Source organism: Chaetodon trifascialis, chromosome 10, assembly GCF_039877785.1.
Source record: "Chaetodon trifascialis isolate fChaTrf1 chromosome 10, fChaTrf1.hap1, whole genome shotgun sequence".
Lineage (NCBI taxonomy): Eukaryota > Metazoa > Chordata > Actinopteri > Chaetodontiformes > Chaetodontidae > Chaetodon > Chaetodon trifascialis.
The window spans coordinates 23,902,472-23,915,846 of NC_092065.1; the positions used below are offsets into that span (position 1 = coordinate 23,902,472).

The window sequence follows — 13,375 nt, forward strand, 5'->3', positions numbered from 1 at the left end:
CCCAGGGGGGGAAGTCACAGCACCAACAGCGGTGCGCAGCGAGCACAAAGCATGCAAGACAACTGTGTGCTTTACATAACTCAGTCGACATCACTGGTCGTGGCCACTGCCTCAGGCCAGGATTTACAGTAAGTCTGACCTTGTGGGCTCATTTGTAACATCTGAACTCAACGCAACATGAAACTCCGGGCAGAAAACAGCAGAATGAAATGGAATTAGAGGCACTGCAATAGCTGGAGAATCACTAATTGGCAGCCTCACTCAAGTTAATTGGCACTGAGATAAATCTCTCCTCCTCGGGGAGGTAATAACATTATAGGAGGTACTGAGATGGGAATCATGCTGGATTTTCATATTAAATACCAGGAACCATATGGGTTTGATAACATCCTTGACCTCAACTCATTTCTACGACCGACCCATGAGTTTTGGTTTGTGCGGGAAATCCAACAGCTGAGGCAGCTCTTACATCAGACAGTGATGCTGTACAATTCTGATGAGCTATGAGCAAATCCATGATTCATAATGCAGAGACAATCCATTATGGTTTAATTATTTATTAATACCTTGTTCGGATAATCTATTAATCGTGTATCACTACAGGACAAAGCAAGCAATAATGTGTCAGTCCTTCTCTCAGCCCCAAGTCCATTTGCTCCTGCTGAAGATGAAGATCTTTTAAGGTCACAAATATAGTTTTATTTAATAAAAATCTTGTTGGTAGGATCGTGTAATTGTTGATTTTTGTCTTTTCATTAGATCTGCTGACAAAATGAAGTATACAGAATATCACCAGATGTGTCTTTTAACCACAAAAACCAGATTTCTCAGCTGCAGCCTCTGAAGTGTGAAGATTTGCTGCTTTTCTATGTTTTATATCATTGGAATATGGAAATGGAAATGGAATATCTTGGGGTTTTGAATACATTTTTAAATCTATTTTGAATGTCTTTCGGGGTTTTCTGATTCTGAAATGTAACTTTGGGCTGTAGGAAATAATCATAACGCATCAATTAGCTGCAGGGATCATGATATTATGACATCTATAATACAAATCTTCCAGGAAGTTAAAACAATTCACTTTTATCAGGTGCTTTCTTTTTTTATACATTACAGATCACATTAATAATTACTGCATAATTAATTAATCACATTACTTTATACTCTTGCCTTTTCCCATTTCTATAACAGAATGTGTTTTCATAGAATTTTAAAGAAAACAGCACGTGCACATATGCTGTATCATCGTCAACACACAGGCATACTGTATGTTAGATCTATATTGAAAAAAAAAACCTTTACTACCAATTTTAATCAACCATCTGTCACCTACTTTATGACAGCAAACATCACTTCAGTCCTCGCCTTGTCTCCATTCAGACTTCAGACTGCTCTTCTTGGAAAACAAGCGCCCCTTTGTTGCTTTACATGAAGTTAATTACAACCAACAGTGAGGAAGAATGAAAGAGGGAGGAGGAGACATGGAGGGTGCAAACGAATGAATGAATGTATGGATATAAGAGAACGACGGGAAGGAGGTTTGGCCTTAACGGGCCTAATTAGTCACCCAGGATACTGGAGTCACAGTGACAGGCATCCATCCAGCCACAGTGAAAAGTTCACTAGTGAGGGACAAACACTGAATTCAGATTGCTTTTGTGCCTTATGTGATGAAGTGCAGATGGTAAAATGATTCCTATTGCGCCTACAGGCTCCAGATGAGCCAAGTTTTCTTAATTCATTAAGGTTAATGTCTGTAATTGAAACAGTATTGTCATAGGTTTTCATGGTGCTAATTGCTGCAGCATTTCTCCATTTCATCTCCCAGAGATCACTCCTTCGCCGCTGTGCTAAATACTGCGACATCTTTTTCTTTTTCCTCAGTGTTTCTGTTCAAGTTAAGTTTCTGTAGGTGGCGCTTTTTCTGCCCGTTCATGCACGGTGGACGTCATTGTTAATCCTCTCTAATCAGCTGTATTTATACCAGACCAACTGGAAATGAAAAAAACCTCACTTCCTGCACGACAGAGGTTTTTTCACAGTAAAGACCGCCTAAAGCCTGAGTGGGAACGTGATGGATTACCCCCCCTTACCTTTAGTTTGGATTGAAACTCCCTGGATTTTCTTCTGGCTAAGACCTGGATGTGACTGGATACCTGGAGGAGAGAAGAGGAGAGGAGAAGAGAGGGTAAAAGGGAGGGGGGTTGGAGGGTAGAAAAGAGAGGAGGAAGGACCAAACAGTGAGTTGCCATGGTTATGAAAGGACTATTGGGTACACACACACACATACACATACACACACACACACACACACTACTCCCCTGACAACGGTGAATAGACTCATCTATGCCCATCTTTTGAGAGAGCAAAAAGACACCTGGGAACACAGGCCAAAAACTAAGATGTTAAGATGACACTACATATAGATGGAGCCACTTCAGGGTCTGACGGGAAATCTAAACAAAAGTGTTTCAGAGGGTAAACTCGCTCTTTAATGAAACCTGCTGCTGAAATGCACAAAAGCGATCTTATATTTTCTATTCCACGTAACCTCACCGGCCTACACGGCTGCAACATTGGGATGAAATTTACACCTGCTCCAAGAAATATTCATTATCGCATATGCATGGCGCCTGTCGGCCTCGAAAGAGGCTTCCAGTGACATCAGTGTGTCAGTAAATGTGGGTCTACATGGACAGCAGTGTATTAATGTGTCATTTCCTGTGTGTGTGCGTGAGCTTACTAACAGCACCACTAAACGCTGCGGTGGGTGGTGTTTGGTTTTTGCTCTTCCATTTTCAAGCAAGAAACAATATGGCGGCCGACTGGTCACAAACAATCTTGCATCACATCTAAGCAATACTTTAAAATATGTTTCTGAAAACGTTTGAGGTGAGAAATAAGCAATGAGGTAACAGTATCTCGACACTTAGATCTGAGTTTGGGGCCATTTGTGTAGTACAATCTTTTGTTCAAACATCCTGGGGAGCTCTGGGTGCAGGCAACAAATCTGGGTGAAAATCTTCAGTTTAATGAACATCATTTCCCACACAGCCAAGACCTTTGGGGATGACGGTCACAGCTCAACAGAAGAGGCCTTTGAGCTCAGACATCGAGACAGAACGGGACGGACTAAGTGTTTTTAAACTGCGCGTATTCCAGCCGAACAGTCAGAAGATGACATTAGACGAGAGCACAGGTGGATATTTTATTTCACACAGAGGTCAACACTCATGAAGACACACAATGTGCACAAAGTCATCATTGTTTATGTGTTCATACTTTAAAGTGCTGCAGTGGATCATCATTGATCTTAGAACGTAGATCAGGGGCGCACACACTTTTTCAGCCTGCAAGCTATTTATAAAATGACCAAGTCAAAATGATCCACCTACTAAAAAAATGCAAAACATATATTTATTCAGAAATATATTGAGAATTCTTCATATGTACCTTGCATAACTGCATGAACCCATATCGCATTATAAAACTCTGGACATTTTTTGTCATTACCTTACTCTGATGACCGGACAATAACTGCTGATAGCCAGCCTCAAGCACACCTCCAAATGATCATCAGTCATGGTGGAACGGTTCTTGGACTTAATGATCTTCATGTGGGAAAAGGCTGACTCACATTAATAAGTGAAGTCAAGGAGGTAGCACATTTCCTCATGTTACTTTTTTTTTTAATGAACAGTCCGAAACTGCCGCTCCTCATTTCCCTTCTTCTGTATATTGACGTTAGACTGGCAGATGAGGCAAACGCACATTGAAAATGACATAGTGAAAAAAAGTCCACCTCTCACTGTGTATGGAAATGGTAAGTTTTTGGCTTCTTACTTACTTTAAGTTTAGAAGAAATAAATTGGAGGCTAACTAGACAACTCGCTAGCTTGCTAGAGTTTTGCAGCACTTAGCGCCGTTGTATGAGCATGCGTGCTGACCCATGTGTCAGAAAAGGTCAGATGTCAGACTGGCTGCCCTGTATGTCAATCAAGTGACACATTTCATAGTGAGGATGGACGATAGGCTGTCGTCTATTTTTTTTAATGCCATGCGATCTACCCACACTACCTTTGCGATCCACCGGTAGATTGCGATCGACGTATTGGGAACCCCTGAAGATAATATAATTCTACTCCACGACAGCGGAGACAGAAATAGTGTACTTGTTACTCCATCACATTTATTTGATGACTTGAGCTGCTTTGCAGATTCTGATTATGTTATTAGAAGAGTTTCCTGTAATTAAAATGTGCCTCTATCAGCTGCAACATCAAAGTGATGAACATATTAATGCATCAACAATTAGAATCCAGTAATATCATCAATGAAATTCTCAAATGTGCCATTCCACAGGGGATACTTTTGGTACTTTTACTATTTTGATGCTACTACATTTGCACTTTTACTTAAGTAAGATATTGAAAGCAGGACTTGTAACAGATTACTTCTAACCGTGGCATTACTACTTTTACTTCACCATTGACCATTACAGTTGAGCTTTTCAACCAGTTTTTTCATCCCAACAGTTCCCTCATTATGTCTGTATAATGTGATATGCTGTGATGCATACTGTAGACAGCATGATTGGATTTAATGCACGCTCCCATTATTACCTGTTTCCTTGTCCGCGTCTTGCCTGTTCTGAGCTTGATGTATCGAGCTATCAGCTCATTTCGACCTGTAGGGAAAAGACACAGAACATACAAATGAAACATGCATGCTGTTTTCTCTCCAACACACACACACACACACACACACAAAAATGCATACACTCATTCTCAGATGCACACACATGAAACCTATATGATCTTTCTTTCTCACAGGCAATCACAAGCAGAACTCATATGACCCTGACAAACAACTTAGTGGCTGATTAGGTGCTGTTGAACCAGCGACCCTGTGACGTGCAGTTTCACATAGTAGCGTTGTAATCACAGATACCCGTTGAGCCCTCCACACACACACACACACACACACACACACACACACACACACACACACACACACACACACACACACACACACACACACACACACACACACACACACACACACACACAAATCACACACGCCATGGCCCTGAATACACATGACCCAACAATACAGGCATTCATGCAGACCGGCCGTCCCCTGATTAAAGGAACCAGCAGGCCAGCTGTACCCATGCTTACGTGTGTGCACATACGCGCACACACACAGACACACGCTTACAATGCTGAATAATTCAACCCATTCAATGGGGAGCACAGCAGACTCAGCATGACCTGGCTGTATAGATTAGTGAGGGAGAGGGAGACAGAAAGAGAAAAGAAGCCCAAAACCACATCCAGAAAACCTGTGACAGAGAAGTGTGTGTGTGTGTGTGTGTGTGTGTGTGTGTGTGTGTGTGTGTGTGTGTGTGTGTGTGTGTGTGTGTGTGTGTGTGTGTGTGTGTGTGTGTGTGTGTAGTTGATAGATACAGCGTTGCATTACAGTGGCCCCCAAAGTCTGACCGGGTTATGACTCAAAAGTCAGAGATGGCTGTTAGCTTTAAATATTTGATGAAATGATGTAATGACTGTTATTTCATTTGCTAACAAGCACGTTTGGGGCAGCGTGGCTTGGTTTGGTTTGGTTTGGTTTGGTTTGGTTTGTCTCCTCGCCTGTTTTCTGTTCCGACCAAGTGGAAAACTAAAGTCAGGCCAGCTGGCCAACTGATGGTCAAGATCAGCACAAAGCCAAACCTCTACACACTACCCAAATGGCTCGCAACAATAGCCCTAACTAACTAGCAGATGGTGTGTGTGTGTGTGTGTGTGTGTGTGTGTGTGTGTGTGTGTGTGTGTGTGTGTGTGTGTGTGTGTGTGAGACCAATCCCACTCTCACTGAGATAGGGAGCTTAGACTGATAAAATCTACAGCTCCCTATGCAGGTGTTTTCCTTCTAGCAGTCAAAAGCTGCGACTGACGACAACACACACGCAAATACACACACGCACACGTGCATGTGTATACAAGCATGAGTGCCAGCACACACACATATACACACACACACGCACAGAGTCCTGGCTGCGGAGGCTGACATCTGACTCCAGAGGGGCCAGCTGGTCTTTCTAGGAGGCTTAACGGTGAATTATCATCCTTCACTAACCCTGCGGCACACATCCCTCGCTCTGGCCCTCCCTCTATCTCAAAACTCTCCAACACACACACACTCACGCACACACGCACACACACCCTCCTCCCCCGCTCTGTCCATCCATCCATCCTCTGTTCTGGCTGTTCCCTTTTTCCCCTCCTCTGTCCCTCTTGTAGTGAATGGGCTTCCCTTCTGCTCCCTCCCTTCTCCTTTCTCTCCCTCTCGCTCTCTCTCCCCACTTGCCCAGTGAAAGACTTCAAGGCCAAAGTCAGATGGTCATTAACCGTGACGAACAGAAGCACCCCCCACCCCCGTCTCCAGGCTGAAGCCCGTGTGTGCCAGCAGATATTGAGGGAGACGACACACTGGAAAAACACAGAACACACATGCTAGTCCGGTGATTTTGAAGCACCTTAGAAAGATTCAAGAACATGACAGAGGATCCACAAAAGAGAAAGTAACAAGAAACAGATTTTGGATGATATGATAAAATCAGAACGTGATTCTATTTACAGCAAATGTGAACATGAAGTGCAAACGAGGCGATCAGAGAAAGAAACCGACAAATCACCAAAAAGTGACTGAAATGCGATACTTTCCACAAAGCGGCAGCCATGTAAACGCCACACTAGAAACAAAATATCAGCTGATTAGTCACTTGGCATTGAGAGACTTGTGAGAATGAGTAAGCAATCTACCCAAATCTGCAGCTTCCTGGACAGTTTTTTGGAATTTTTTCCTTTTCTTTTCCGGCCTTCTGAAAAAGCATTGCTGCAGTAGTTTACTGTCCCCACGCTCAGTTAGCGGTGATTAAGAGGCTCAGCTGCTTTACAGAATAGCTCGAAAGCCCTTTCAGAGAAAATTCAAAGCCTTGCTGACTGTGCTCGCTAACAAGGCTGCAGTGGAGTGCTGTATATTGTTGCGGACCCCGGGAAGACCTCACAGACCACAGGGGCCGAACTCTGACACACAGCCTGGCTTCACTAATGCCTAACTAATAACGTAGGAGTTTGGGCTCGTTACGACATCCAAAGGACGCTTGAAGTGTTTTAAGTGCTGAGCCTGAGGTCTCATCTCAGTTGTTTGGTCTCCACTTGGACACCATCTGTCAATCACACAGCATTCAGCAATGAGACATCTTTTGTGGATTTTGTCTTAATTGGACTTTCTCTTGGTAGCAGTCTCTCACTGACTTCAGGTGCAAAAGCTCAAAACATCACTGACCCTGCTAACCACACAGTTAATCTTTCATTCATTACAGTGCCAATTCGTTTAAACAGTAACTAAAGCCTGGACATTTTTTTGCCACCAGATGACATCACCTGCAGAGTGCAACAGGTGGTGACATCACCTGAGAGCATCCGACAGCAGGTTGCAGGTACAGTGGATGAGTGTGTAGCTTATTTTAAAGGCACTGAGAGGAGGGAAGCCTTGTGTAGTTGTGTCCCCCCGGTTTGCCTCTTGGCCTCTGTATTCATTTAGGGATGGGTATTATGAGTCCCAGTCTATTTTATTTATGCCTGCACCTGTCACTATTTCTGTACTATCACAGTATGTGGAAGGGGTTGCTTGTAGTGGCAAAACCCAGAGAATTATCACAAAACTGTGTGGATCTCCTCAGCTTTACAGAACAATTTCATGTCTTTCAGCTCATTGTTGGTTGTTGTTTTTTTGCCTATTCACACATCCAATACGTGCAGAGCAACGTTAGCATCTTTACTGCTTTGGTTCAATCTCACCTGATCTCATCGACCCTGTTTCCAGCAGCTGCAGACAGCGGTTTTGCCGAAAGTTAGCGACTAGCTGGTGAATACGGAGGAGCATTTAGCAGCTAAAGGACCAGATAGTTCCCCTTGGTGTTTGTGGAGCACAGAGCACAGCTGACAGGAGAGTAAATAATGGATTTAATACAGCTTAAAGGTATACTTTTCCTAAAAAAACAATGTTCAGACTGGTACAAATGTAATGCCTCTCGTGATAAGTGTGTGGCTGTGTATTTATATGCAGAAACTCTGCCTGCGTTTGCTTGCCGTGGTTGGAACATTTCTGGGCTGCAACAATTATTTTCATCTGCGATTAATCGGTCAGCTGTTCATCGATGAATTGTTTAGTCTATAAAATGTCAGAAAGTGGTGAAAAATGTTGATCATTTTTTCCCAGAGCCCAAGATGACAAACATCTTGTTTGGTCCACAACGCAAATATTTTTACTGTCATAGAGGAGCAAAGAAACTGGAAAATATCAACTTTAAAGAAGCTGGAATCAAAAAATTTGGCGCCTTTTTTCTTAAAAATTACTTAAACCAATCAATCAATTATCAAAATAGTTGTCAATTAACTCAATAGTTGACAAGTAGGGATTAACTGCTTTATAATGTGATGATATGTCAATGTTTTGTTTACAGCCTGTTGTGATTTCCCCCAAATGGCCCAAAACATGAACGGCTTCCTGCCTTTGTTTAACTAAAATCTAGTTAGAAAACTTAAATAAGGATCAAATAATCAGCAACCAATCCAGCCAGATGTTTGAAGCCAGATTTATATTCATACTTTTATTACTCGATTTCTCAAACACAATCATCAGCACTGAGACTCAATACTGACTAAATAGCAACAAATCAGACGATAAGATACACAAAATAAGACGATGCTGAGTACTTCGGCGATCTAGCACTGCCCTCTGATAACACTGATCAAATTCAGTCTTCCTCGACAAGACTTTCTGCCTTATTACCTGCATCGATCAACAGTTCGGTCAGAGATTCGGGTGTGTTTCCAGCCTCTAGCAGAGACTCTGATTTTTCCTCCTTTTCAAACCTGTATGCTTCAGTCCCAACTGACTCAAGTCACACTCAACTGTCATCACTTGAGGCATTTCTTTTCTTTTGCGCAGCTCCCACTGGAGCCACAAAATATTTTATACACCTTCTTACACATACCGTAGTATCCCCAAGACCTGAACACAGATGGAGAATTAGGGGGGAACTCATCAATTTTTCACGTCCACGTTCACCTAAGAGAATGTCTTACTTCTTTTTGCATCACTTCCTTCAAAACAAATCACACTTTGAGCTGAGTAGCCACTTCAACAAGACCTTTCAGCCCCGAGGAAGGCTGTGATGCAGCACCTCCAGCTAGAGGAAATTAAATTTCAGTTAGCATTAAAAGGAAATATAGGCATGTTTTATACAATATGACAACTGAAGATGTGTGGGAGATTTTTGTAGTCTGGATCATTGCCGCAGCCTGCACTTCATTACCATTCATAGTATGTTGTGGCCTTCTATAATACGTCTGTTTTGAACATGTCCCTGAACCACAGCTTAAGAGACAGAAGGTTCAATACCAATTAAATGACTTTCATATCTGTCCAGTAGATCCATATGGTGTTTCTGTAGGGGACAAAGCCACAGGCCATTACATTGTACCTCTGCTGCACCTTTGCAAAGGATAATAGCGCTATTATTCACCTTTTTATTCTCTATCCCTTTTATACGCATCCATTTATGATTTCATGAGTTAATCCCAGCACTTTTGCACATTTTCCCTTTTCTTTTCTATTTCAGTCCATTTCCCTGAAGCTAGTGGGGGGTGTATTTAGACCCACATAGGTCCCCTACCTCAGACATCACCCATTTCTTTTCTGTAGGAATACTCACCTGACATTCGTTTTACAATTACTCAAGGAAACCGTAAAACCATCATTAAGGACCCAGGGATTTGGTTTGAATGGCAAACAAAACGATAACAAGCTAGTATGTTGCTAAGGAAAAACCTTTCTGCCTTTCTTTTGGAAAACAGCGCATAAGAATAAAATGAAAAATGTGAGCATGTCCTGTTGTATATGCACTATGAGCCAAAACTAAAAACAAACCAGATACTGTTTCATAATTCTGGTTTGCACAGATGTTCTAGCAACGATTAAAACCCCCTGGTCTCTTTGCCAAACGCCGCTCATCCCTTCTTGTCATTTCGCCTTTCCTACCCTGCCTCTCAAAAAAAGACGCTGTCTAACTCAATTAGGCCACAGCGACAAACGGCAACAACTTGGACACAAAGTCAACAAGGTAAACAAACAGGGCTGAACAAGCCACCGAGGCAGAGAAGAGTGAGACCCATTGATTGGTGACTGATCAATAACAACAAAGAGCTTCACCGGACCTTTAGTATCAGTATCATGTCAGCAGTTCAGTTGGTATGGTGTGTCCTGACATGCGCCGGTGTCCATAACTCACTGTTGTGTACTATTGGTCTGGGGCTGTTATTCCTGGTTTGCCCCCCTTGTTCAAACCAAGAGTCCCCCTGTGGGACTTGAGGCCTGTGCAACATGCTGCCATATTATCAGCTTCTAAAGTTGTTGTAAAGTCATATAAAGTTGATAGAACATGTTAGAAAACAGTTGCCTATTTACACATCCAGCAGACATGATTTAGAGCTCTGTGTCTAGTCACCTGGCTCAATATTAACTCTGCTGTCTACACCAATACCTGAGGGAAACCCCTGACTTTTCTGTGGTTAAATGCCCCATTGTGTTCACAAACTAGTCATTAGCTTAGTCTGTCTGCTGTTCGGTGGTGGGCCGCGGGTTTATCAGAGCTTTCCCGCTGACAACAGCTTCCTGCTGCAGCTGGAAACGAGGCTGATGAAGACGTTAAAATGTTCTTTAGAGATAAAGGGTGATCGTTCTTGTGGCTTTGTCCTGGCAGGCAACACCTTGCACACTCATAGACATTTCTCCCCTGTTGTTAATATGAAAATATTGATTGGCTTAAATGGATGGTTTCATCAGTCTGCTGTGGAAGAAACTGACTGGCACGCACAGAGCCTTGATCTCAACCCAGCTGAACTGGAACAAAGACTGAAAGCCAGTCCGCCCAGTATCAGCACTGGATCTCTCTAATGCAACTGCTGCTTAAAAAAAACTGGATCTTCTGGTGTCCACATACTTTTGGCCATGCAGGCTGTGTTTAAAATCATCAAGGCCCCGTGGCAAGACTTCATCAAGTGTGTACGGCACATCAAGTGTGTACAGTATCTGATGTCTGGGATTTAATCTAATGCTCAGAAGCCTAAAACCCAAGTAGTATCATAAAGAAATCACTATCGTGCACTCTGCATACAGAGAGAGAGAAAAGAAAAACAACAGAGTGAAAGAGAGAGAGGCACAGCTGGTGGCAGCCAGAGGACCATCTGTTTATCACTCTATTAGTTCTCACACACACACACACACACACACACACACACACACACACACACACACACACACACACTAGGTTTTCATCACTTTGGGGGACATTACATAGACTTAAATTCATTTCCTGAAGACTTACCCTAACCATTGTGGAACCAAGGAAGGCGAGTCCCCACAATGTGGCTGTGCAGGTTTATGTCCCCACAGCATAAGCAATGCATCAGCGCACACACACACACACACACACACACACAAATATATGCACTCTATCCCTGAGAGTCATGCTCATTCTCAGACGTGCACACGTACACACGATGTGCCCACAACACACCTCTACTTCTTCTCTTTTACAGATCGTCTTTCTGTGCCTCTGACACTCGAGGCCCTGGGAGACATCCCTCACACACACACACACACACACACACACACACACACACACACACACACACACACACACACACACACACACACACACACACACACACACACACACACACACACACACACACACACACACACACACACAGCTGTCTATCCAGTAATTCTCATAGTCTGACACACCACAGCGAAGACTTCAACAGCTCGGCCAATCGCTGCACGTGTTCGTAACACCGTGCAGAGATGTGACACTCTACCACAACACAGCGTGTGAATCAGTGTTGAACGATCGAAATGATCCACAACCTTGAAGTATGGTTCATCACCATATAAACACAGAAACAAGTGTCTTCTGCTACACAATGGGACTTAGCTTCATTCAAAATCTCCTTTTGTGTAATTCATTTATTTTGATACAAAATAAAAGCCCCATTCCAGAAAAGGTGGGACACTGTGTAAAACATGAATAAAACAGTGTGATCATTCACTAATCCCTCCTGACATTTACTCAACTAAAAACAGTACAAAGACAATATACTTAATGTGCGACCTCATCAGCTTCATTGATTTTTGGAAATATCTGCTTATTCTGAATTTGGTTCAGCAACATGTTTCAAACAAGTTGTGATAGGAGCAACTAAACACTGGGAAAGATGTGGAACGCTCCAAAAACACCTGTTTGGATCATCCACAGGTAAAAAGGTCGATTGCTAACAGGTGATAGCATCATGATTGGGTATGAAAGGGGCATCCTGAAGAGGCTCAGTCGTTCACAAGCGAGGATGGAGAGAGGTTCACTACACATGATTGGCTGAAGGATGTTACTACATGGGTTCAGGATCACTTTGGTAAACTGTTGTTGGTAAACACACATTTGCAAATGATTGAATTTTGTTTTTATTCATGTTTTTTACACAACATCCAAACTTTTTTAGAGCTGGAGATGCAAGTTATATTTAGTGCACAAACACTTAACATTTGCTGGTTTAGGAAATAAGAAAATGTGCTGCCTGTGGCTTACACAGCGTCCTGGCCTTGATCAATTTTCAGGCATTTTATCATGTAGAGATTCCCTTTGTCAGTGACTCACAGCAGTTTACGCCCAACTTCTTTCCATCTCCCATCACTCACCGTACATCTTTCCTTCATCTGACAGTATAATCTTCCTCCTTCCACAGGGCGGGTAGATGGCCAGGGCCTCCTGGAAGCTCTGCTCGATGTCAGGGCTCCAGACCCCCTCAGGGTCCCCATCCATGGTCTTATCTCCTCCTGAGTCACTCAGTCTGTCCATGTCCTCCCCTGCACTCTCACTGCCGCTCCAGCTACTGCGCTCCATACTGGCAGCTGACGTTTATTTGCAGATGTGTACTCAGCACTAATTCCAATGGTTTGACGCTAAGTGGGCGACGTGATAAAAAGCTAATGGCAAACTCAAGCTTAATGCTAAAGGCAATAATTAACTCCCAGTAGGGACAGCCAGCTGTGGACAACTAGAAACTGAATGCTAATGCTAGCTGCTGCTTCCACAATTGTAATCCCAAATGCCAGCTACCAGTAATAACAGTAAACCTGGCTGGTAGAGTGTAGACTCCTCAGCAAGCTGCTCCAAAACCCAGCATCAGACAGCAGGAACCCTAAAATGCAAAAAAGAAGACAAAATGTGTTATTATTATTATTAATA

At 42.9% G+C, this 13,375-nt stretch overlaps 2 protein-coding genes across 2 annotated transcripts in view; one reads left to right on the plus strand and one right to left on the minus strand.

Annotated features, from left to right (window-relative positions):
• The window catches only part of LOC139337292 (protein C19orf12 homolog), a 344,772-nt gene that overhangs the window by 199,359 nt on the left and 132,038 nt on the right, over positions 1–13,375 (plus strand). The gene's annotated exons all lie outside the window — the stretch shown is intronic.
• The window catches only part of LOC139337290 (transcriptional enhancer factor TEF-1-like), a 41,056-nt gene that overhangs the window by 9,805 nt on the left and 17,876 nt on the right, over positions 1–13,375 (minus strand). The window contains exons 2-4 of the mRNA XM_070971816.1: positions 12,826–13,328; positions 4,623–4,687; positions 2,094–2,156 (exon numbers count right to left, since the gene is read on the minus strand). Of these exons, the coding sequence (XP_070827917.1) occupies positions 2,094–2,156; positions 4,623–4,687; positions 12,826–13,030 (333 nt within the window). The 5' untranslated portion in view covers positions 13,031–13,328. The remainder of the gene's footprint in view (positions 1–2,093; positions 2,157–4,622; positions 4,688–12,825; positions 13,329–13,375) is intronic.